Source organism: Macaca nemestrina, chromosome 18, assembly GCF_043159975.1.
Source record: "Macaca nemestrina isolate mMacNem1 chromosome 18, mMacNem.hap1, whole genome shotgun sequence".
NCBI classification, from domain to species: domain Eukaryota; kingdom Metazoa; phylum Chordata; class Mammalia; order Primates; family Cercopithecidae; genus Macaca; species Macaca nemestrina.
Window position 1 is genome coordinate 56,127,510 of NC_092142.1, and position 24,325 is coordinate 56,151,834.

At 52.1% G+C, this 24,325-nt stretch overlaps 1 protein-coding gene across 8 annotated transcripts in view; it reads left to right on the forward strand.

The window, feature by feature from the left end:
- Nucleotides 1-24,325, forward strand: part of LOC105494040 (NLR family CARD domain containing 5) — a 93,136-nt gene that overhangs the window by 32,006 nt on the left and 36,805 nt on the right. For all 8 annotated transcript variants that reach the window (XM_071084584.1, XM_071084590.1, XM_071084589.1 and 5 more), the window contains exons 3-20: nucleotides 83-389; nucleotides 1,633-1,692; nucleotides 3,125-3,193; nucleotides 4,699-6,349; nucleotides 7,408-7,491; nucleotides 7,638-7,721; nucleotides 9,118-9,201; nucleotides 9,340-9,429; nucleotides 11,051-11,110; nucleotides 13,195-13,260; nucleotides 13,769-13,852; nucleotides 15,995-16,078; nucleotides 17,054-17,143; nucleotides 19,682-19,750; nucleotides 20,525-20,593; nucleotides 21,359-21,448; nucleotides 21,854-21,937; nucleotides 23,404-23,493. In XM_071084584.1, coding sequence (XP_070940685.1) covers nucleotides 95-389; nucleotides 1,633-1,692; nucleotides 3,125-3,193; nucleotides 4,699-6,349; nucleotides 7,408-7,491; nucleotides 7,638-7,721; nucleotides 9,118-9,201; nucleotides 9,340-9,429; nucleotides 11,051-11,110; nucleotides 13,195-13,260; nucleotides 13,769-13,852; nucleotides 15,995-16,078; nucleotides 17,054-17,143; nucleotides 19,682-19,750; nucleotides 20,525-20,593; nucleotides 21,359-21,448; nucleotides 21,854-21,937; nucleotides 23,404-23,493 — 3,203 coding nt within the window. In that variant the 5' untranslated portion in view covers nucleotides 83-94. The remainder of the gene's footprint in view (nucleotides 1-82; nucleotides 390-1,632; nucleotides 1,693-3,124; nucleotides 3,194-4,698; nucleotides 6,350-7,407; nucleotides 7,492-7,637; nucleotides 7,722-9,117; nucleotides 9,202-9,339; nucleotides 9,430-11,050; nucleotides 11,111-13,194; nucleotides 13,261-13,768; nucleotides 13,853-15,994; nucleotides 16,079-17,053; nucleotides 17,144-19,681; nucleotides 19,751-20,524; nucleotides 20,594-21,358; nucleotides 21,449-21,853; nucleotides 21,938-23,403; nucleotides 23,494-24,325) is intronic.

Sequence of the window (24,325 nt, forward strand, 5' to 3'; positions counted from 1 at the left end):
CCCCCAGTTCCCCTGTCCCTCAGCTCATCTGCCCCCAGTTTACCTGTCCCCCTCAACTCACCTATCTTCCCTGTCCCTCCAGGGCCGGCTCCTTATGGACCCCATTGACCTCCAGCTCGGCAACAAGAACCTGTGGAGCTGTCTTGTGAGGCTGCTCAGCAAAGACCCAGAATGGCTGAACGCCAAGATGAAGTTCTTCCTCCCCAACACAGACCTGGATTCCAGGAACGAGACCTTGGACCCTGAACAGAGAGTCATCCTACAACTCAACAAGCTGCATGTCCAGGGTTCGGCCACCTGGCAGTCTTTCATTCATTGTGTGTGCATGCAGCTGGAGGTGCCTCTGGAACTCGAGGTGCTGCTGCTGAGTACTTTTGGCTGTGATGATGGTAAGGGCAGGTGTGAGAGACGCAAAGCAGCCAGGCCAGCACCTGTGTCATGGAGAGTCAGGGGGAGCCCAGGGACCCACCTGAGTCACAGACAGGGTGTAACCGAGTCAGGATCTCAATTCTGTATTTCTGGACATTTCCCAGAACAAATTCCCTAATGCGCCCAAATCTGCTGGGGCCTGGAGGACCCCTCCTTCCACCTGGCTTCACTCGAATTGCTTGAATTGCTGAGTGACTGCTTCCAGCCACAAAATCCCACATAGCCCATAATACCCGAGAGCTTTCTTTCTTTCTTTTTTGGTAGGGGAGGTTGTTTTTTGTTGTTGTTCTTGTTGGTTTTTGTTGTTTATTTGTTTTTTATTTTTGAGACAGGGTCTTGCTCTGTTGCCTAGGCTGGAGCACAGTGGCACAATCATAGCTCACTACAGCATCCAGCTCCAGGACTCAGGTGATCCTTCCCACTTCAGCCTCCCGAGTAGCTTGGACTGCAGTAGAACTATAGGTGCACGCCGCCACATTAGGCTGATTTCTCATTTTTTTCTAGAGACAGGACATCACTTTGTTGCCCAGGCTGGTCTTGAACTCCTGGCCTTAAGTGATCCTCCTCCCTTGGCCTCCCAAAGTGCTGGGATTACAGATGTGAGCCATCACACCTGGCTAGAGGTGTTTTGTTCGTTTGTTTTGCAACATGGTCAGAAAGAGTGACGGGGAGCGCCTTCTGCCTTCTGCTGGTAGACAGTCAGGTTTAACTCTGTTCAGTTCCGTGGGGATTTCTTGGGCATCTTCTGTTTGCACAGCACTGAGGGGAAACACAGGACATTGAGGGGCAACAGCGTCCTTGGAGAGAAAATGGGACTCACTTAAGAACTCTACTTCAAGGCAGTGTCGGACACGCAGGAGGCTGGGCGGCACACGCACACATGTGCAGACATATGCAGGTACACACAGTGTGTATACATGTGGGTATGTGCATAAACCCATATACACATGCATAACACATGCACGCCTGTGCACACACATACATCAACTTGCATGCACTTGCATATACATGTTTCTGCCCACCACTGCCTTCAAAGCTCATCACCACATTTTCTCCACGACAGATAACTGAGTGTTCAGTTTATTTCTTCTTTGCTGGGTACCCACCCTGTGGGATGAGCCCTGAGCCAGGCACCAGGCCAGAGCTGGTCACCAGCATCCCACGACAGCCCCATACCACATTACACTCTCCCCTCTTTTGCAGGGTTCACCAGCCAGCTGGGAGCTGAGGGGAAAAGCCTACCTGAATCTCGGCTCCATCAAGGTGAGAACTGGAGTTGGGGGGTGGGAAGGGGGTGGTGAGCACTGTGAAGTCCCCACTTCCAAGCTGGAGGAGGCTGGAGGTGGCTGGTCACAGCCATTTCTCATAGGCCATGCTCCTCGTCTGTCCCTGACCCTTTTGCAAGTGTGTCAAGCCCCTAACTGTGTCTCCCAGCCCCACCTCCTCCTGCTGTGACTTTCAAGGCTTTGGCTTGTCCTGTTACCAATTCTCAAGGGTCTAACCTGGAGCCCCTCGGGAAGCCTGTTCTCAATTTCCTGTCCTCAACTCGCAGGGCCTCATCTCCCAGCCCCAAAGCGTCAGGCTTCACTTGTACACCTTGGACTTGACACTCACCCACAGCTGGTGTCTTCACTGGGGGTGCCTTTGACTGATTTTCTGAAGGAGCTCAGAAGGGCCGGTGATTAAATAATGACCACCTACTGATTCATGGGTCACACTTTCGTCTCGGCACCTTGATTTCTACAGAAGCATTGACTTTAATTATCACTGTGCCTGGCAGTAATGCCAACAGAAAACCCACCCTGTAATCTCAGCTCCCTAGTGAATCAAAACTGTCCAAGTCCCTGGTGCAATAGGCCTATATCACCGAACTGGCATCATTGTCTCATGGCTGTAACCAGATCTGATTGATATTTGACCAGTGAGTCCCTTTTTAATATAGGATTTGTTAAGATATTGAAGTGCTCTCGAACTGGTTCCAGCCTCTTAGCTGGGCAAGGAGCCCAGGGCCCTGCTCCAGGGGCTGTTCCTATTGGTCACTTAGCTTAGCTGTGGGAGCTGTAGGAGGACCCTGCTTGACTTCTTAAAATTTTTTCCTGAGTCCTCTTTCCTTTCTCCCTCCCTTCGTTTCTTGGTCCCCTTCTTTCTTGTTTTCCTTCTTCCTTTTCTCAAACTCTTTCAGAAAGGCATTAAAGTGATTCTTGAAAATCCATGCAATGAGACAAGACTCAGGAAATCATTAAGGGAAGTAAGGAAATGTGGGTGATAAGAAATTGGGATGATAAAACACTAACACAGGAGGGAGGTTGCAGGCCCAGCCAAACTCACTGGGAACTTCACTTATATGACCAGCGGTGGCTTCCATAGAGCTTGGTCCTTCCCTGATGGACAGATGGCCATTTAGTGCTTGGAGCTGAGTGTTTCTGGGGGCTGTTGGCTGTCAGCCATGCTTCCTGCATCCTGGACTGCAAGACTGCCAGGCCCAGAACATCCACCTCCCAATGGGGGGCCTAGAAGTCCCCTCTGCAAATAGAAGCTGATGTTGACCCAGCCTCTGCCTGCTGCCTGCCTTTCCAGTCCCTGCACTTGGCTGCCTGCCACCTGTCTGTGGACTGGAGTTCCCCAAAGGTTCTGGGTACCCCCTCAGCCCAGATCCCCAGACCCGGCTCCTCCACCCCTTCCTTTGCTTTTTCAGGCCTGAAGCGCCCGCATCAGAGCTGTGGGTCCTCACCCCGCCGGAAGCAGTGCAGGAAGCAGCAGTTAGGTGGGTACCAGTGTGGGGAGGAACCTAAACAGAGAGATGGGGTTGCCTGGGGGCCAGGACCTGGACCCTGGACCTTGTCCCCTGCCAACAAGCCTCCAGAGGCCCAGTGACTCTTGTCTCACAAGTTTCCGGGAGAAAAGGACTGGAGGTCCTGCACAGGCAGAGGAGAAGGCTGGGCTGGCAGCGGTCTCCCCACCCATCTGGCTGCATGGGGACTTCTCTCGAGAGGGCTCCGCTGAAGGAGCTGGAAGCACCATACAGGTCTCAGCTTCACCATCCAGGCTCTTCCAGGGACACCCTATGTCCTCAGTGTTGAAGGAGACCCAGGGAGGAGACCAGTTTGGGGGTGAGCAGGGATGGGGAGGGGTGAGGAGGCCTGGGAGAAACCCCCAAGACAGAGGCCCTGGGGGCCCATGGGGAGCTGCTTAGGGCAGGCCAGGCCAGTGAGAGGAGAGGGGACTTCTCTCATTCTTGACCAGTTCTCAGAATGGTCCTCATTCTCCACTAGTTGTCCCACTAACAGGAGCCCTCTCTGTCCCCACTGCTGCCAACCATGGCCATAACCAGAGGATTCACATCCACTCAAAATAGGCCACTACCTTGGCCTCTCCCCCTAGGGTTCCCCCAAAAGCAGCCCCAGCCCTTTCCCTGGGTCACCTGAGACCTCTCAATGACCCAGGAATGACCCAGCATCTGGCACTGTAGGGGCCCAGCTCCCACAGTTCTGATCAGTAACGCCTAGGCCTACAGGTTGTTAGTGCTCACCCCTGGGCATTGCAGAACTGAAATATTGGGAAGGGGCACTGGGATCCAGATATCACAGAAAGAGGTTGTTTCAATAAGATATTGCAAAGGGGCCAGGTGCGGTGGCTCACACCTATAATCCCAGCACTTTGGAGGGCTGAGGCGGGTGGATCAGTTGATCCCAGGAATTCAATACCAGCCTGGCCAACATAACAAAATCTTGCCTCTACTAAAAATACAAAAATTAGCTGGGTGTGGTGGTGTGCACCTATAGTCCCAGCCACTCAGGAGGCTGAGGCAGGAGGATCACTTGAGACCAGGAGTTTGCTGCTGCAGTAAGCTAGGATCATGCCACTGCACTCCAGCCTGGGCAACAGACTGAGACTCTGTCTCTGGGAGGAAAAAAAAAGGAAAAAAAAAGAGATGTTGCAAAGGAGGTGCCCTATTCCCCTCCCCGCATCTTACTGAACCCTTACAACACGTGTACTGTTGCAGAATGGATAGAACCACGACCCACACTTCTCCATTCCCACCTGCCTGTTTAAATAGCTACCAGAGAGCCTGTGCTCCCTTAGAACTGATTCCTCCTGGAAGCTGGGGTGGCACAGATCCCCCTGTGGTGCTCTTGACACCCCCACCCTCATCCCATCATACATACACACCTAGGGCTAGAGGCTCCCAACAGCCCAATACTGGGGCAAGAAGACATGAGCAGAGGGCCAGGGGGTCCTGTCCTCATGCCATGTCCCTGCACCTTGCAGAGTTGGCCAAGAAGTACCTGCAGCTCCTGCGGACCTCTGCCCAACAGCGCTATGGAAGCCGAATCCCTGGGTCAGGGCAGCCCCACGCCCTCCACCAGGTCTATGTACCTCCAATCCTGCGCCGGGCCACAGCATCCTTAGACACTCAGGAGGGGGCCATTATGGGGGACCTCAAGGTGGAAGATGGCACTGACGTGAGCATCTCGGACCTCTTCAACACCAGGGTTAACAAGGGCCCGAGGGTGACCGTGCTTTTGGGGAAGGCCGGCATGGGCAAGACTACGCTGGCCCACCGGCTCTGCCAGAAGTGGGCAGAGGGCCATCTGGACTGTTTCCAGGCCCTGTTCCTTTTTGAATTCCGCCAACTCAACTTGATCACGAGGTTCCTGACACTGTCCCAGCTCCTTTTTGATCTGTACCTAAGCCCTGAGTCGGACCCTGATGCTGTCTTCCAGTACCTGGAGAAGAACGCTGACCAAGTCCTGCTGATCTTTGATGGGCTAGATGAGGCCCTCCAGCCTATGGGTCCTGATGGCCCAGGCTCGGTCCTCACCCTTTTCTCCCGTCTCTGCCGTGGGACCCTCCTGCCTGGCTGCCGAGTGATGGCCACCTCCCGTCCAGGGAAGCTGCCCGCCTGCCTCCCTGCAGAGGCAGCCACGGTCTACATGCTGGGCTTTGATGGGCCACGGGTGGAAGAATATGTGAATCACTTCTTCAGCGCCCAGCCGTTGCAGGAGGGGGCCCTGGCGGAGTTACAGACAAATGGGCGTCTCCGAAGCCTGTGTGCGGTGCCTGCACTGTGCCAAGTCGCCTGTCTCTGCCTCCACCATCTGCTTCCTGACCACGCCCCAGGCCAGTCTGTGGCCCTCCTGCCCACCATGACTCAGCTGTATATGCAGATGGTGCTCGCCCTCAGCCCCCGTGGGCACTTGCCCACCACATCCCTGCTGGACCTGGGGGAGGTGGCCCTGAGGGGCCTGGAGACAGGGAAGGTTATCTTCTATGCAAAAGATATTGCTCCACCCTTGATAGCCTTTGGGGCCACTCACAGCCTGCTGACCTCCTTCTGCGTCCGCACAGGCCCTGGGCACCAGCAGACAGGCTATGCTTTCACCCACGTCAGCCTGCAGGAATTTCTTGCTGCCCTGCACCTGATGGCCAGCCCCAAGGTGGACAAAGACACACTTACCCAGCATGTTACCCTCCATTCCCGCTGGGTACAGAGGACCAAAGCTAGACTGGACCTCTCAGACCACCTCCCCACCTTCCTGGCGGGCCTGGCATCCTGCACCTGCCGCCCCTTTCTTAGTCACCTGGCGCAGGGCAATGAGGACTGCGTGGGCACCAAGCAGGCTGCCGTAGTGCAGGTGTTGAAGAAGTTGGCCACCCGCAAGCTCACAGGGCCAAAGGTTGTAGAGCTGTGTCACTGTGTGAATGAGACACAGGAGCCTGAGCTGGCCAGTCTCACTGCACAAAGCCTCCCCTATCAACTACCCTTCCACAATTTCCCACTGACCTGCACGGACCTGGCCACCCTGACCAACATCCTAGAGCACAGGGAGGCCCCCATCCACCTGGATTTTGATGGCTGTCCCCTGGAGCCCCACTGCCCTGAGGCTCTGGTAGGCTGTGGGCAGATAGAGAATCTCAGGTGAGTAAGAGTGGAGGAGGCCCGGGGAGGGGACTGGGCTTTTGGGGGAGCAGAGGCCAACCAGTCCGGCAGACCTCTGCCAAGGGGACTGGATAGGAATCTTGAATATCAGAACAGAATGGCTTGCAATGCAAGAGAGGAAGCTCCATGCCTTGACAGGACCTCTGGAGTCCAAATGGATCCTCCTCTTTTCTGTGGTTTCTGGATTCTCAATCTCTGTCTGTTAATCATGGGCTGAAGCCTCAGATCCAGGCTGTGTCGATAGAGGCTGTTGGACTTTGGGCAGGTGCGTGGAGCACACACATGCGCACTGTCTAGGCCAGAGCTTCTTCATTCCTAAAACGAATCTGTAACAATAGCCAACTCATATGGTCATTGCGAGAATGAGATGGGATAATGCATGAAAAAACACTTTGTAGCACAGTGCCTGGCACAGAGCAAAGGCTCAGTGTGCATATTAGCTAGAGAAAAGGCTAGACTGTAGTAACAGAGAAACCTCCTCCCCAAATACAGAAGGTTAAATAATGTAGACTTTTATTTCTCTCTCATGGAAGAGTCAGAGGTAGGTGGTCCAGGTCAATGGAATGGCTCAACTCCACGCAGTCATGCAGGGACCCAGGTCCCTCCCATTTTGCTTCATTATCCCCTTGGGAATCCTATCTGCACAGTCAAATCTAGGTCATGGGTATATCTGTGCTCTGGCTTGGGAACAGGGAAAGAGCATGGAGGAACATGCCAATGCATTAAAGTTCAGTCCTAGAACTAGGACACATCCCTTCCACTCACATTCCGTTGGTGAGAACATAGTCACCTGGCCACACTGAGCTGCAAGGAAGGCTGGGAAATGTGATCTCTGGCTGGGAAACCATGTTCCTCACAATAGCTCTATTGCTGTAGATGAAGTGGAGAATGGGCTTTGGTGGACGATTAGAAGTCTCGGCCATAATATGTATTTGTTACTACTACTGCATTAAGCCCCATCTGTCTGAGGGAGTGGCGATGACTTCTCAGCTCTGCCCAGCACTGATCCTCTGACACTTTGCTTCTTCTCATGGCAGTTTTAAGAGCAGGAAGTGTGGAGATGCCTTTGCAGAAGCCCTCTCCAGGAGCTTGCCGACAATGGGGAGACTGCAGATGCTGGGGTGAGCCAGGCCTTGGAGCTGAGAAGGGTCTTCAGCTGGGGATGCCTGGTACTCTCCTCCCTCTCCTTAATCCTACACAAGGCAGATTCCTGGCCTCGCCCTTTTCCCCTCCTCGTTCCTCCCTACCATCTTTGCTTACTCTGTAGGTTAGCAGGAAGTAAGATCACTGCCCGAGGCATCAGCCACCTGGTGAAAGCTTTGCCTCTCTGTCCACAGCTGGAAGAAGTCAGGTGAGTGGTCTCCAGGAGGGCTCACTGGCTGGGGAGATGAGTCACTGCCCAGGTCCCAGAGTCCCCCTGGGGCCTGCCTGGGGCCTGCATGTTCCTCCAAGTCTGACCAGTAGTTTTTCACTGAGACCCAGAGAGGGAAGGCATCAGTCCAAGTACTCAGTAGGGCTGAGTCCAAACCCAAGGCTCCCAGAGTCCCCAGAGGAAGGCTTCCTTCATCTAAAATTTTGGACCATCTTGGAGGAGCATGAGTGTTAAGTTATCCCTTATGTTATCCCTCTTTCTGCAATCCCAGGAGAAGGAATGGCAGTGCGTAGGCAGGAATCAGGCACTGTGGGTACACATAACTACATGAAGCACTGCACACCTTCACATTTGTGCACACGTGTCTACACTTGCACAGAAGTACACAGGCACATGCAAGAATATGCACCCACACATGCCCACTCATAGGTGTGCACATGTATGCAGCACACACATATACAGTTAACTGCATGTACACATTTAGATGCCAGCACACTGTAACTAACTAAGCTCATATGCACAAATATACTCCTGCCCTGTGTCTGGGACTGAGTACCATGGGGAGTAGTGGGACCAGTGACTCTCCTCACTGGCAGGACGCTGCTAATTTATATGGCACTTTTATGACATTTAGAGAAGGCACTCCTTCATCCACACAGATGCAGCCTGTCACTAAGGTTCACTTGTTGAGTGAAAATAATAAGTTGGACCACAGTCCCTATTGTCGTCTCGGCTGGGCATCTGTGAACAGTGATTAGGCAAGGGTTCAGAAGTATTGAACTTGTTGACACTTTTTCCTGGCTATTGAGGGTGACTTTAATTTTGTCTCCCATCACCTACCATTGTTCTCAATCACCCTCACTCCCCTCAGCTCATCAGTCTCCCCAGCTAGGAACCCAGGCAGGGCTGATTTGTGAACAGGTGGGGAAAGTGGGGTCAGAGAGGAATGTGCTTGGCTCAGGGCTCTGGGTGAGTCAGGGCCACAGCTGAGACTGGAAGCGACACCTGCAGCATCCCAGTCTAGACTTTACTCATTGCCTGCGGGCCTCAGACACATCCCAGACATAAGCCCTGGGAGCAGGGTGCTGGGTCTCCTCATTGCACTTCATGAAGAGGCCATCAGTCTCTCTTCTAGATTCCTTGAGCCACCAGGCAAAATCTTCCCTACAGGAACCAAATAGACCCAGAAGTGAGGCCAGCGGAGGGCCTTTCCTCCTAGCTGTGCCTGTTGGAATCCAGCGAGCAGGTCATCAGCTCTTTCTGGGCCCCTGTCTTATATCTCCCACATGAGGGTGGCCATCCTGTCACTTGCTAACTGGGGCTTGCAAGTGCCCCAACCCCAGGGTAGAGAGACTGGGCCTTCGTCTCCTTGCAGTTTTCGGGACAACCAGCTCAGTGACCAGGTGGTGCTAAACATCGTGGAGGTTCTCCCTCACCTACCACGGCTCCGGAAGCTTGAGTAAGTGATCTTTCCACTGCCCCTGCAGCCCAGTCCCTCTCTATGCCTGAGTCACCCCACTCCCTTACAAGGCAAGGAAGGTCTGGGGCCCATGGGATAGGGGATTCCACTCCTGACACCTTTGCCACAATCATGCAGCCTGAGCGGCAACATCGTCTGCGTGTCAACCCTACTCTGCTTGGCAAAGGTGGCAGTCACGTGTCCTACCATCAGGACGCTTCAGGCCAGGTGAGCAGAAGGAAGGGGATCTTGGCCTTCAGGGCCTTGAGAAAAGGGGAGGGGAAAGTGGGATGGGAAATGGAGGAGGCCCCTCGTCTGCAAGATAAATCTGTGCATGCCCTACTGTTTTACTCACAGCTCTACCTTCAGAACCTAGCTCAGGCTTGGCACCTGGTACTTGGTATATATTGAATTAATGGATGGATGAAAAGATGAATTGATGGATGGGTGGATGGATAGATGGAAAGATAGATGGGTGAATGTAAAGATGGATGGATGGATGGATGGATGAAAAGATAGATGGGTGGATGAAAAGATGGATGGATGGTTGGATAGATGGATGGATGGATGAAAAGATGGATGGGTGGATGAAAAGATGAATGGATAGTGGATGGATGGATGGATGGATGGATGGAAAGATGGATGGATGGAAAGATGGATGGATGGATAGATGAATGGATGGATGAATGGATAGATGGCTAGCTGAAAAGATGGACGGGTGTATGAAAAGATGGATGGATGGATGGATGGATGGATGGATGGATGGATGGATGGATGGATGGATAGGTGGATAAGGGAATGAGTCAATAAGTCTACGAAGCACAGGCATAGCCTAAGGAATAGTTAGCCATGTGTTGCCCTCCATGGTGCTGAACCAACATAGCCAGTTTGGATCAAGGGGTAGGTTAGGTGTCATGCTTCTTAATCATAAAAATTTCTGTTAAAAAATTTCAGCCTGGCCCAGTGGCTCATGCCTGTAATTCCAACACTGTGGAAGGCTGAGGCAAGAGGATTATTTGAGCTCAGGAGTTCAAGACTAACCTGGGCAACATAGTCTCTACAAAAAATGAACAAAATCAGTGGGGCATGGTGGTGCATGCCTGTGGTTCCAGCTACTTGGGAGGCTGAGGTGGAATTGCTTGAGCCCTGGAGGTTGAGGCTGCAGTGAGGTGTGAACACACCACTGCGCTCAAGCCTGAGTAACAGAGTGAGATCTCCATCTCAAATTTAAAAAGAAAGAAAAAACTCACAGAATCCTTAATTTTTATTATATTTCTTTGAAAATTGTTTTTATGACTTTTTTTTTTTTTTTTTTTTTTTTTTTTTTTTTTTTTTTGACACGGAGTCTTGCTCTGTGCCCCAGGCTGGAGTGCAGTGGCGCGATCTCGGCTCACTGCAAGCTCCGCTCCCCCGGGTTCACGCCATTCTCCTGCCTCAGCCTCCCGAGTAGCTGGGACTACAGGCGCCCGCCACCTCGCCCGGCTAGTTTTTTGTATTTTTTAGTAGAGACGGGGTTTCACCGTGTTAGCCAGGATGGTCTCGATCTCCTGACCTCATGATCCGCCCGTCTCGGCCTCCCAAAGTGCTGGGATTACAGGCTTGAGCCACCGCGCCCGGCCTTTATGACTTTTTAAAAGACTCTTGCAGGATTCGTCAAGCAAAGACATAATCAGTATTTCACATGCCTGATTTGAAGCACTTTTGCTGGTTCTGTTATGTTTCCCTGTCAATTGCAAAATCAGCTTCATCTGGATGTTTGGACATTTGGGGCAGAAAAGGGTGTGCCTCTGATGGGTGATGTGCTGGTTTCCAGTCCCTGGGTTTCATGGTTTGGTATCTGATCCTGCAGGAAGGCGGACCTCATCTTCCTTCTTTCCCCGCCCACAGAGACAACTGCAGAGCTACAAAGGTAAGAAGCCAAGAGGCGGTGGGTCTGGGACTATCTTTAGAAGCAACTGGGCTCAGGCAGTTGAGGGGAAAGGTGACCAAGAGACTAGGAAGAGCTGGGATATGGGGATTCTTCCTGCACTGCTGCACTGAGGAATGAATTACTGCTTAGGTTGGCAAAGGATTTTGACTTCCTCTAGCGTGTCCAGACCACATCTGGTCCCTGGGGAAGGAAGCATCCCCAGAAGTCTCAGAGGAAGGCAAACGCTTGGGGATGACATAAAGATATTGTTAGACTGGCATTACTAGATGGTGAAAACTCTGGGAAAGTCCTTACAACTGAAAAAAGGCAGGGAGGGCAATTATGGTGCCTACATCTCAGGGTTGTTCTAAGAATTAAGTGAGTTACTACACTTAAGGAGTTTAGAGCACTGTTGGCGTGCAGTGGGCAGTCAAATGCTGGCTATTCCAGCTGTGCATGGATTCCAGCTTGCCCAGTCTTGGATGGGCCAAGACAAGGAAGCTGCTTTTCCCTAAAAGACCATCACAGCTGTGCTCTCCCACACTTTGCTCTCCTGGCTAAGACTCAGAGACAGATGTATGTATGCCCCTGAGCAATCTCTTTCCCTTCTCTGGGTCTCAATTTCCTTGCCTGTATAATGACCTGGTAAGGTAGGACCAATGTTGCTGGGTGCGGTGGCTCATGCCTGTAATCCTAGCACTTTGGGATGCCAAGGCAGGAGGATATCTTGAGTCCAGGTGTTCAAGACAAGCCTGGGCAACATAGCAAGACCCCATCTCTAAAAAAAAAATTAGCCAGGAGTGGTGGTGCATGCCTGTAGTCCCAGCTACTCAGGATGCTGAGGTTGGGAGGATCGCTTGAGCCTGGGAGCTTGAGCCATTATCACACCACTGTACTCTAGCCTGGGCGACAGAGAGAGACTCTGTCTCAAAAAATGACCCGCTAGGACCAGTGTCACTTTCTTTCCCCTCCAACTGCTTAAAGCTGTGATGTTCAATAGGATAGCCACTAGCCCCATATGGCTATTTAAATTTAAATAAATTAAAATTAAGCAAAATGAAATTTTCAGTTCGTTAGTCACATTAGCTATACTTCAACTGCACAATGGCTGTAGGTGACTAGTGGCTCCCATAGCGAGTGGTACAGATGCCAGGACATTTCCGTCATTGCAGAAAGTTCTATTAAACAGGCTGGCATGGTGGCTCATGTGTGTAACCCCGGCACTTTGAGAGGCTGAGGGAGCAGGATCACTTGAAGCTAGGAGTTCAAGACCAGCCTGGGCAACAAAGTGAGACCTCCATCTCTACAAAAAAAAAAGAAAAATAGAATAGCTGGATATGGTGATTCACTCCTATAGTACCAGTTGCTCAGGAAGCCAAGGTGGGAGGATCACTTGAGCCCAGGAGTTTGAGGCTGCAGTGAACTAGGATAGAGCCACTGCACTCCAGCCTAGGGATTGAGTGGGACCCTGTCTCTAAAAAAAAAAAAAATGGTTGGCACCAATCCAAAAAGTCTGTGAAACCTGGCTCATAATGTCCTAGCTTCCCTGCATCCCCTAACACTCCCTTAGCCCAGTGGGGGAGAGTCTGTGGTTTACCATAGCCTGGACTCACTGCATACAGTTCATGCTCCCTGCCTTCCGAACCACAGACAACATATCCACAAATGGAGACCATCACATCATCGACAATAGCAGCTTCTGTTTACTAAACTTTGATTTTACACCTATGCTGGGTACTTGGACGTACATTGTCTCATTCAATCCTTCAGGTACCTATGTGTCAGATGTTGTCATCTCGTTTTAGAAAAGAGAAAAGGGAGCCAACGGCAGTGACTTGCCCAAGGCCACATGGCTATACACCACAGAGCCAAAATTTGAATAAAGGTTCCATTTCACCTCAAACCTTTTGCCCCTCCTGCTCTGCTGAATCACACCTTGGGCATCTGTAAGCAATCTTCTTTGTTACCAACTCACTTTGAGTTGTGCTTCAGGGTCTTCAGCCTCTAGAAGCCAAGGAAAGAGGCTTGATCCACCAAGCCCTGGATGCCTGAGCCCAGGCCAGTGTTTGATTTGTTTTTGCCAGAGCTCCAGACCTGCAGGAAAGTGACGGCCAGAGGAAAGGGGCTCAGAGCAGAAGCCTGACACTCAGGTACCTTGGAGGGATCTATTGCCTTAGGAGGGGGATATGATGTGGGGGAAAGTCCCAGGCAAGGGAGAGCAGGGGCAGGGAGGATAAAGGGAAAAGCAGATGAGGAACAGGGAAAGGATTAGCCGGGTGTGGTGCCCATCCTGGATAGCCCATCCTGGCTTGAATAGGGAGCATCTGTCATAATAACAACAATAATAACAACAATAACTGCAACTTTGGACCCTGGCTATATATATGCCAGGCATTGTGCTAGAAGTTTTATATCCTTTACCTCACTGTAATTCCTTTAGAATATCTGTGAAGTACATGTTATTTTTCCCCTTTGAGGGAGGAGGAAACTGAGTCTCAGACAGGTTAAGTCCCTTGCTCAAGATCACCCAGCTATTAAGAGGTATGGCCAAGATTAGACCCAGTCCTGTGGGCCCCCTGACTCCCCAGCACTGGAAGCTGGAGGGGCCCTGGAGTAGCTGTTTGCCCTGAGCCCTTCTGTCCCCCATTCCTACCCAAGGCTGCAGAAGTGTCAGCTCCAGGTCCACGATGCAGAAACCCTCATAGCCTTGCTCCAGGAAGGCCCTCACCTGGAGGAAGTGGAGTGAGTATCACGGGAAGCCCTGGGGTAGGAGCCAGGAAAGGAGGTTGGAGGGGGTGGGCAGGGCCTCGCCTTTGGGTGGGTGGTGTGGGGGAGGGATATGCTGCCTCATGAAGAATTTGGGGGAATCAGATCATTATAACAGCTGCTACTATTCAGCACTTGCCCTGGGTCAGGTGCTGTGCTAGGGACTGTACATGCCTCCTCTCATTCACTCCTCACATCTCTGTGATGTAAGCACTGTTACTGTCCACGTTTTATAGAGGAGGAAGTTAAGCTGCAGAAAGGTAAACTTGCTCAGGGCCACACAGGTAGGAAGAGTCTAGGCTAGGGTTCAAGCCCAGACAGTCTGGCTCCCAGCCTCATCCTCATAACCACTGCTACCTCTCTTGCTGAGATCTGCCAAGTAGAAACCCCACCACACCTGGGTCTGCCTTCCAAACCTCAGGGTTCCCCCCCACCCCCTTCATCCTTCTCCCAGAGTAGAGTGGGATAACCTTCTTTTTTCAGGATGGAGAAATTCCCATGACATCCAGCCCCTGGCTGGAGCCGATGACAGTAGTGCTTGGGGATGGATGGAGGCTCTGTCACGTCCCTAGGAGGGGCGCCCCTCCAGGAAACCTCCAAGTGAACATGAAGGCAGAGGATGGAATGACATGATGTGTTCTGGGGCGAGTGGCCCCAGCTCAGGGGAAGATGGATGGGGTGAGGGTTGCCATCGTGATCACCTCTTGATCCTGGACCTCGTCCCGTTGGGAGAACCAGGATGGAATTAGGGTTTTTTTTGTTTTGTTTTGTTTTGTTTGTTTTTTTGTTTTTGAGACGGAGTCTCGCTCTGTTGCCCAGGCTGGAGTGCAGTGGCGCAATCTCGGCTCACTGCAAGCTCTACCTCCTGGGTTCACACCATTCTCCTGCCTCAGCCTCCCAAGTAGCTGGGACTACAGGTGCCCGCCACCATGCCTGGCTAATTTGTTTTTGTATTTTTAGTAGAGACGGAGTTTCACTGTGTTAGCTGGGATGGTCTCCATCTCCTGACCTTGTGATCCGCCCGCCTCTGGCTCCTGAAGTGCTGGGATTACAGGCGTGAGCCACCACGCCCGGCTGCAGATGGTTTTTTAAGAAGCTCACACACTTCTACCTGCCTCACCAGCACTGAGCATGCCCCTCCCCAAGTGCCGGCACCTGCAGAAACAGCCCCATCACACGCCTGGTTACACAGCCACCTCCTAGCCCCCTTGCCCTTCTCCCACATTTAGTCCCTCCAGATGGACCTACTGGCAGTGCTCAAAACTATCCTCTTTTCCTCCACCTTTCTAGTCCAACCCACCCTCATCTCTTATGTGGATGACCCCTCGCCTTGCCCTCCTTGCTGGCTTCCCTGCTTTCACCCTGGCCACTTCCACTTGGCAGAGAGTAGATTACATTTCACTGATGCCTGCCCCCTTCACTCTTTCCCACTGCTCAGCATAAAGCCCACATTCTAAACTCCCAGGTGGTCCAGAACCCTGCCCCCAGCCTCCCAAACCCCATCTGACCCCATCCTTCCAATGCAGACACACTGGCTCTCTTTCAGGTCCTTGTATGGGTTATGCCACAGGACCTTTGAATGTACTGCTTCTACCACCAGGAACACCCTTCCTCCATCTCTCTCCTGCCTTTTACCTACTGAACTCCTTCTAGTTCTTTCAGTCAAGTACCTTAAGCATCAAAGAAGCCATCCCCGACCCCCAGACTAGGTCAGATGCCCCCATGATCATGAAGTTTATCACAAAAAGCAGTTATGTAGCTTGCAGCATAAAGGAAGAGTTGAGGGTGGGACCTCGAAGGCAGGCTGCCTGGGTTCAAATCCAGGTTCACCCTCGAGCAGGTGCCTTAACTACTCTGCACTTCAGTTTACTCATCAGTAAGGTGAGGATAATTACAGTGCCTACATCATCGGCACCATGAGGACGAAATAGGCCAAAAGTCACAGAAGCACCGAAGATGTTGCCAGGCATGTGGTATGCAGTCTGTTGATTTCAGTTATTATCAAGGTTCATTCCTGAGAGTGATGCTTTGACTAAAGTCAGCAAAGAAAGAGTAAGTGATGGGGATTGAGGGACGACTCCAGCCCCACAGTACGTGCTTTGGGCACCTCTGTCTCAGCCTCTCAGGGAACCAGCTGGAAGACGAAGGCTGTCGGCTGATGGCAGAGGCTGCATCCCAGCTGCACATCGCCAGGAAGCTGGAGTGAGTTGTCCACCCCGCCGCTGGGTACCAGGGAAGGCCCTGTAGAGCCCCAGGTGGCCCCTGTGTTCACAATCAGCAGTAAGGGTGCTGATCCACTGCCACCCCTGCTTCCTCCCAACTCCAGCAGAGTCAAGATGGTTCGACCATGCCTTGCCTTCACCTCTGGCATGAGCCACTCTCTTAGTCCAATCATCCAGCACCCTTACATGTATAAAATGCGTTTACTGTACATCAGTGGCTTGCATTCCAATTCATCTTTGTAGCAGCCCTGGAGTAGGGTGGGGTGGGGTTTTGCACTGGGGAGGTGTCATGCTGGGGTGCTGGGGTAGGGAGTGGTGTGTTCCTGTGGGGATACACTGTTGGTGTGAGGGGTGGTGAGATGGAAAGGAAGGCTATTAGGCTGCTGGGTGTGCTGTGGTGTTGCGTGGGGTGGGGGTGATGTTTGGGTGGGGGTGTCTTGGGGGTCTTAGATCAAGTGTGGGTTGGGGTTGGGGAGAGTTGAGATTGGGTAGCGGTGATTTGGGGCCTCGGCTTTGGATTTCAATCCTGGCTCTGTCACTTAGTAGCTTTGTGACCCTGAGAAAGTAATTGAATGTCTCTGGGTCTCAGTTTCCCCCTCTGTAAAATGGGATGACATGAAACCACATATGTACAAAGCCTTTTGTACAGAGTCTGGTACACTCAGGGCTCAGAAAATGGTGGTTATTTTACAGATGAGGAAACTGGGGGTCAGAGAGGTAAAAACACTGAGTTCTTGCTGTCAAGCTGGACAACTTTATTCTCTGAGTGGGGTGGGGGTATCGTGCATTTCTTGGCTCACTCATATGCACCAGAATCCTTTGAGATCCCCTGGCAAGGGACCCAGGACATCCAGGAGTGACAGCCAGCAAGCTGCTGAGCCACGAGGAGGGGCTAGAGCTGGCTGGGGCTGGGGACCTCAGCCACATGCCAACAGCTGCCTTCTGCTCTCCACAGCCTCAGCGACAACGGGCTTTCTCTGGCCGGGGTTCATTGTGTGCTGAAGGCCGTGAGTGCATGCTGGACCCTGGCAGAACTGCATATCAGGTGGGAGCTCCCCCAGACCACAGTACCCAACCCCCCATCATGCTCTCTCTAAAACCCTTGGAATTCCTTCTGGGCCCAAGCCTTGGGACCGGCAGAAGATGCTGCTGCTGTCCCACCCAGACCCCGTTACAGCCAGCACCCCCTTCCTAGCTGCTGCGGATATAGGCTGCTCACAGTTTATACCTCTGGAGAATTACCCTTGGCAGATAAGAGTCAGAGATGCCTGGGAGGGTACAACCTCCGCTTTCCCCTAACCTGGAGTGGCCAATGACAGGGCAGAGGGCACAAGTCTCCAGCCCAAACTCTCCAGTGGGCCAAAGCTCCCTGGAGATCAGGCCAAGGACCTGCTCCGTGTGGCTTCCCTCAGTCCCTGACTGTTTCTCCTGAGAGCAGACCGTCAGTCCATGACTTGCACAACTGACAAGCGACATGTGACCCCCTACCCCATTCACAGACCCAGGCCCTGCCACTAGGGAACCCAATCCTATTTCTGTAAGTCTCGCTGTTGAGTATGGGGAGGTGAAGATGGATGCTGATTAATGTCAACTCAGTTCCCACTTGGAGGAAAGCCTCATTCTCAAACGAGTAGGGTGGTCCCTGCTTTAAACACCCCTCAAGGGAGGAGAGGGAAGCCGATTCACCCAAAAGGTAGATGAGGGGACCTCAGTTCACTGTATATGATGATTCAATAAAGGGTCCCTAGTGCATTCCGAGCGATGCCCTGTTCAATCCCAGGAACTTATACTAAATAAATTATCATGATTGTGCAAACACATTCAGCTGTAGGGAAGTTCACCTACACCTTGAGCCCAGAAGTTCGAGACCAGACTAGACAACATAGACTCTGGTTATAACAGGAAAAAAAATGAAAATAACTGGAATGTTTAACCAAGGGATATTAGTTAGACTAAGTTACTTCCAGAGAGAACTCAGTGGAACCAGGAAAATAAATGATAACATAGTTGCAGTTTTAATATGGAGGGTGACAGGGGGTTATTAAGTAAACATAAAGAAATTTCTTTGGAGACAGGATCTTGCTCTGTTACCAAGGCTGGAGTGTAGTGACACAATCATAGCTCACTTTAACCTCCAAATCCTGGGCTCAGCAATCCATCTCTCTCAGTCTCCCAAAGGGCTGGGATTACAGTCATGAGTCACTGTGCCTGGCAATTTTTTTTATTTTTTGTAGAGACAGGGTCTTGCTATATTGACAAGGCTGTTCTCAAATTCCTGAGCTCACATAATCCTCCTGCCCTGGCCTCCCAAAGAGCAAGGATTGTAGGTATGAACCACTGCACCAGGCCAAACATAAAAATTTTAAGTCATCATCTTAAAAGATTATAAAAGATTATAATAAAGCTTTTCAAGATACGCAATGGCAGAAAGAATGGTATAATCTGGGCCAGGTGCTGTGGCTCATGCTGTAATCCCAGCACTTTGGGAGGCTGAGGCAGGTGGATCACCTGAGGTCAGGAGTTCAAGACCAGCCTGGCCAACAGGGTGAAAACCTGTCTCTACTAAAAATACAAAAACTAGCTGGGCATGGTGGTGTGCACCTGTAACTCCAGCTACTCGAGAGGCTGAGGCAGAAGAATCGCTGGAACCTGGGAGACAGAGGTTGCAGTGAGTCGAGATTACGCAACTGCACTCCAGCCTGGGAGACAGAGCGAGACTCCATCTCAAATTAAAAAAAAAAAAAGAGAGAGCGAGACAGCATGGTATAATCTGTTCCCATCAATAATGATCAAGTATCAATAATTATTTGTCACCCCTTCTTCTAGCCCTTAAAAAACTAATGTTTAAAAAGAGAATCTATAATTTAATCCCATTTTTGTAAGACAAAAATTATTGCACTAGAAAAAGGAAGGTTTGACGGACCTACTCCAAAGGTTACCAGGGGTAATCCACACATACTTTGAGTACAGACAGAACCCTGACTAGCAGAGAGATGGGGGTTCAGCCTGGGGCTAAAAGAGAGAGCACATAATTTGTTTTCTTTTAAGACTTGCCAGGAAATGGGGCTTATTTAGGCAATAGATACATTTGTGAAATATCTGTGGTAGAAAGATTTCAGCCCTCGGAAAGCTCAGAGGAAGTCAGAGGGGAGTCAGAGGAAGTGGCTACAGCTGGAGGCAGGGGGATAGCACTTGAGAGGTCCTCCCGGGCCAAGGGTAAAAAGTGACAGGCCAGCCACAGTGGCTTACACCTATCATCCCAGCACTTTGGGAAGCCAAGGTAGGAGGATCACTTGAGCCCAGAAGTTCGAGACCAGACTAGACAACATAGACTCTGTCTCTACATGCTTTTTTTTTTTTTTTTTTTAAATTAGCTGGGCGTGATGGCACAAGCCTGTAATCCCAGCTACTCGGGAGGCTGAAGTGGGAGGATTGCTTCAGCCAAGGAGGTGGAGGCTTCAGTGAACCATGATTGCACCACTGCACACCAGCTTGGGCAACAGAGTGAGACTCTGTCTCAAAAAGAAATAGCAACAGGGAGCCAATAACCTCTTGCTTCCTCACCCCTCTTTTCTTTTCACAGCCTGCGGCACAAAACTGTGGTCTTCATGTTTGCCCAGGAGCCAGAGGAACAGGAGGGGCCCCAGGAGAGGTAGGGCCCGATTTCACCCCAACTCCATGCTCAGTCAGGGACATTCCCCTCTCTGCCCTCCACAGCTGGGCAGTGCCAGTGAACTGCCACGGTGACCTGGACAAATTCACGGAAGAGCGGGAATTGAGCAGGCTTGGCAAAGGATGCAGCCCCAAAGCGGGAGGGTCCAAAGCCAGACCACCTCCGCCTCTCTTGGTGCCTGAAAGGAGCCCCAGTGTTTAGGAAATAGACAGCATGCCAGGGGGATGCTGGGAGACTGGAGCCCTCCAGCCTGAACCCAGGGGATTGTCTGGCCTGTAGCTCTGGTCTTGATCGGAACTTCTGGATCCCTTTCGCACAAGGACCCGTTAGGGTCCCTGATTGCCCCAGCCCAGCACATGGGCGGAGACTCAGCTCTTCGCTCCCGAAGCCGACCCACAATCTCTTCTGTAGAGTGTGAACTACTGAAGGCTCGATTCGAGCCGGGGCTGACCTCTCTGAAGCACAGATGCGGAGGAGGATGAGATGAATGATAATAGCAGTCAAGGTTAATTGAGCACTTGCCATGTATGCACCAAGCACCAAACTAAGGCGGTTCACATGCAGTCTCCCAGTGAGAGGCTGTGATTTGTCCAGGGTCACACAACCAGGAAGTGGAGATGCCAAACTGGCACCAAGGTCTGATTGACTCTAAGTGGAGTATAGGGCTCAGTGGTGGAAGGCCAGGCTGAGGATGGATTCTGGAGATGGCAGACATGGCCTTTGCTCAGCCTGGCCGTGGTGATGTCCCTCCAGGGCTGCATTTCTTGACAGCCTCATGCTCCAGATGCCCTCTGAGCTGCCTCTGAGCTCCCGAAGGATGAGGTACAGTGATGGCCTCCAGCCCTGTGTGTGATTCCAGCCCCTTCCCTTCCCCTGCTCAGAGCCTGCTCCCAAACCTGTGCCCAGGCCCCACGTGCTCCCTGAAGGACGCCTGACCCGCTGTGTCCAGGAGTCATGGCCTGGCTTCCCTACCTCCTACCTCCCCTGCCCAACCCACCCCGGACAGGGCTCACAAGGCAGCCCCCTCAACCACCTTCTCAAGCCCAGGGGACCCCACTCCCCTTAGCTCCCTGACCCCCAGCAGCTGAGGGGTTGTGGGGACTCTGAAAAGAGGTGAAGGGGAGCACTGGGCTCCTTCTCTCACGATCCTGGGGCCAGGGCATGGGGGCTCCCACCAGCACTCTTCCTGCCTTCTCTCTTGGTCTGTGTCTGTCCCAATCTCCCTAAGTCCCTCTGCCTCTTTCTCTCATTTCTTCCCTCTCTCATTGTATATTTCTGTTTTATCAGTTTATTTATCTGTTATTTCAGTCTTATCTGTCTTCCTCTGATCTGCTGTCTCTCTGAATCTCTCTGTGTCTTGGTTTCCTTCCGTCTGTGTCTCTGCCCACCCTCTGTCTATATGTGACATCCTATGGGTGTGGGGTGTGTTAGTCCCTCTTTGTCCATCTGTCTGGGTGCCAGATGCATCCCAGTCCCTCCTCTCCTGCAAGCCTCTTTTTCTGCCTCTGTGTCTGGGGGGTGGGAAAGCGGCTCCTTCCCGCCTCTGTTCCGCGGGACATGCAGGGCTGTGGTTTTGCCCCTGGGCAGGCTGACACATTGTGGCCTCCAAGCAAAGCACTTAGAGCAGCTCTGCAAGGCTCTGGGAGGAAGCTGCCACCTCGGTCACCTCCACCTCGAGTGAGTGGTTTGTATGTTGGAAGGTGGGTGGGTGGGGCCAATTACAGTGAGTTAGTGTTTTGTTTGTGTTTGGTTTTTAAGATTTAGATCAACTGTTCTTTCCCTGCTGAAATCAGAAACCCCTTGGAGAATCTGGTGAAAGTTGTGACTCTTCCTCCCAAAATACAGATCCCCCATGTCTGACACACTTGGAGGCTCACCCCTGGTCCCCCAGGGGTCCATGAACCTCAGAATAAGAACCTGGGGGAGACAACAGCTGCCCACGCAAGATCTGCTGAGATCTGGCCTGGCAGCCCGGGGCTGTGTCCAGTTTCAGGAAGTTGAGTAACTGGAATGCAGGGACCATGCTGCCAGCAACCCACTCCCCACCTGCTGATGTTCTCCCCTCCCTTCTCCCCACCCCAGCTTCTCAGGCAATGCTCTGGGGGATGAAGGTGCAACCCGGCTGGCTCAGCTGCTCCCAGGGCTGGGAGCTCTGCAGTCCTTGAAGTGAGTAACCCGCTAGGCAGAGCCTCTGAGGCTGGGGTGGGACGGGGGGGTGGGGGGAAGTAGGGGGAGCATTCTCTGTCCCATCCCCATCCTTCCTGGGGTTACTGTAAAGATTAAATCAGAAAATGCATGAAAATTGCCCCTAACACAATGTAAGTGCTCAGTGAAGGCTAACTAATAGATGATTCTTACTCAGAGAGTCTGTGACTCAATAATCCCACTTCTGATTCAAGGTTTCGCTTCTGGAACCTGTCTCTGCAGCTCTGAACAGGCTTTCTGAGGCCACCCTGGGGAGGGCAGGTGTGGGTGCGAAGTATGACTAACGGCTGGCAGCTGTTGTTCTGGCCCTGGGGTGCCGGAAGGGGCTGGGGCTGTTAGCTGGGGTACGGTCAGGGTAGGCAGGGAGGGTTTGTACCAGAGAGGACATTCAAGCAGGGTACCCAGGGCTGCCAAGGAGCCCTGAGTACCTGGCAGAGAGTGTGTGGGAGCAGTCCCCAAAGTTTGCCTGCAATGTACCAGAGTTCTTGGTCCCTAAATGCCCTCGGTCCTTTTGGCTCACAGAGTGCTCCCTCCTCCCAAGCTCTTCTGGGCCAAAGCCAGAGGAGCCCCGGGAAGAGGTCACAGGTACTATATTCCAGGCTGGCTCTGTGACACACGCTTTGCTGTGTGACTTTGGGCAAGTTACATCCCCTCTCTGAGCTCCTGGTTCCCAGTCTGTAAATACATAAATTGCAGGCGTGGCCTCTGTTGGTGGCTACAATCTCTGGAATGAGTGCTGTGGCCTAAGGATCCTCTGCTCACACCCTCTTTTTGTGCAATGCTGGGAAGGAAGGGAGTTGCCTTGGTTCCTGTTCAGGGCCTGCACCTGGGAAGGAAGGAAGGCCTAACAATTGCAGGCAAATTACATGAAGACTGGAGGTTTTAGCACATCCTCATGTGACCTTCTTATTACTCTGGACTCGTGACCTGGTGCTGTGAGGGTCCACACTCGCCCTACCCGTGTCCCCGTGGGAGGAGAGTGCAGCATTAAATAGTAAATAGAAAACAATGACAAGTTGACAGGAGACCCTGAAAGAAAGGAGACACTTTGTTCCTGCTTTCTGAACAAGAGACCCCACATTTTCATTTTGTACTGGGCACCACCCCTCCCTTATCAGGTGGAGAAAATGAGGCCCAGCTCCAGCCAGAAAGCACTCCTCAGATCCATCACAAACCGAGGGATCCACTGGGTTCCCATCTCAGCTCTGTCACCAACATGTCTCATAACCTTGGGCAAGACCTTGCTTCTCTCTGGGACTCCGTTTCCCCATCTGCACCAGGAGGACCTGAAAGGGGCGCTCTCTGACCATCTTGGGTTCAGTGGGTTCTGTCATCTGGGACCAGGACCCCTGCCCTGTGCCCTGACCACAAAGAGGATGTATTTGGGTCCTGAGTGACCTGCATTGTGCCACTTCTATGATCTCCAGCCTCAGTGAGAACGGTTTGTCCCTGGATGCTGTGTTGGGTTTGGCTCGGTGCTTCTCCACTCTGCAGTGGCTCTTCCACTTAGACATCAGGTGAGCGTGCCTCTCCGCCCCCAGCCCTGCCTCTTTCCCCCATCCCACAGGCCGTCTGCTCCCACGTGAGCCCCTCATCCATCAAGTTCATGCCGAACTATCATCCTTAGCACCTTGGGCAGTGCCAGATCCAGAGAGCATGTGATGGGTGTCCACTGAATGAATGATCAAATGAATGAATAAGTATGGCCTCACGGATGCTCAAATTTCTCCAAATCCACCATTAGAGAGTTCACTGACTCTGCTTCACTCATTCTTTGGATTGTCCTCAGAGACTTTTAAGAAATCTGGGGGCCAAGCACTATGGCTCACCCCTGTAATCCCAGCATTTTGGGAGGCCAAGGTAGGAGGATCACTTGATCCTAGGAGTTTGAGACCAGCCTGGACAACATAGTGAGACCCACCCCCACCTCTATAGAAACTTTTAAAATTAGCCAAGCATGATGGCATGCACCTACTTGGGAGGCTGAGGTGAGAGGATTGCTTAGGCCCAGGAGATCGAAGCTGCAGTGAGTTGTGATCACACCATTGCACTCCAGCCTGGGCAAAAGAGCAAAACTCTGTCTCGAAGAAAAAAAAATGTCAGGCACAATGGCTCACATCTGTAATTCCAGCACTTTGGGACGCTAAGGCAGGAGGATCGTTTGAGCCTAGGAGTTTGAGACCAGCCTGCTCAACATGGCAAAACTCCATCTCTACAAACAATACAAAAATTAGACAGTCATCATGGGGCATGCCTGTAATCCCGGCTACTTGGGAGGCTGAGGTGGTAGGATCAGTTGAGCCTGGGGAAGGTTGAGGCTGCAGTGAGCCATGACTGCACCACTGCACT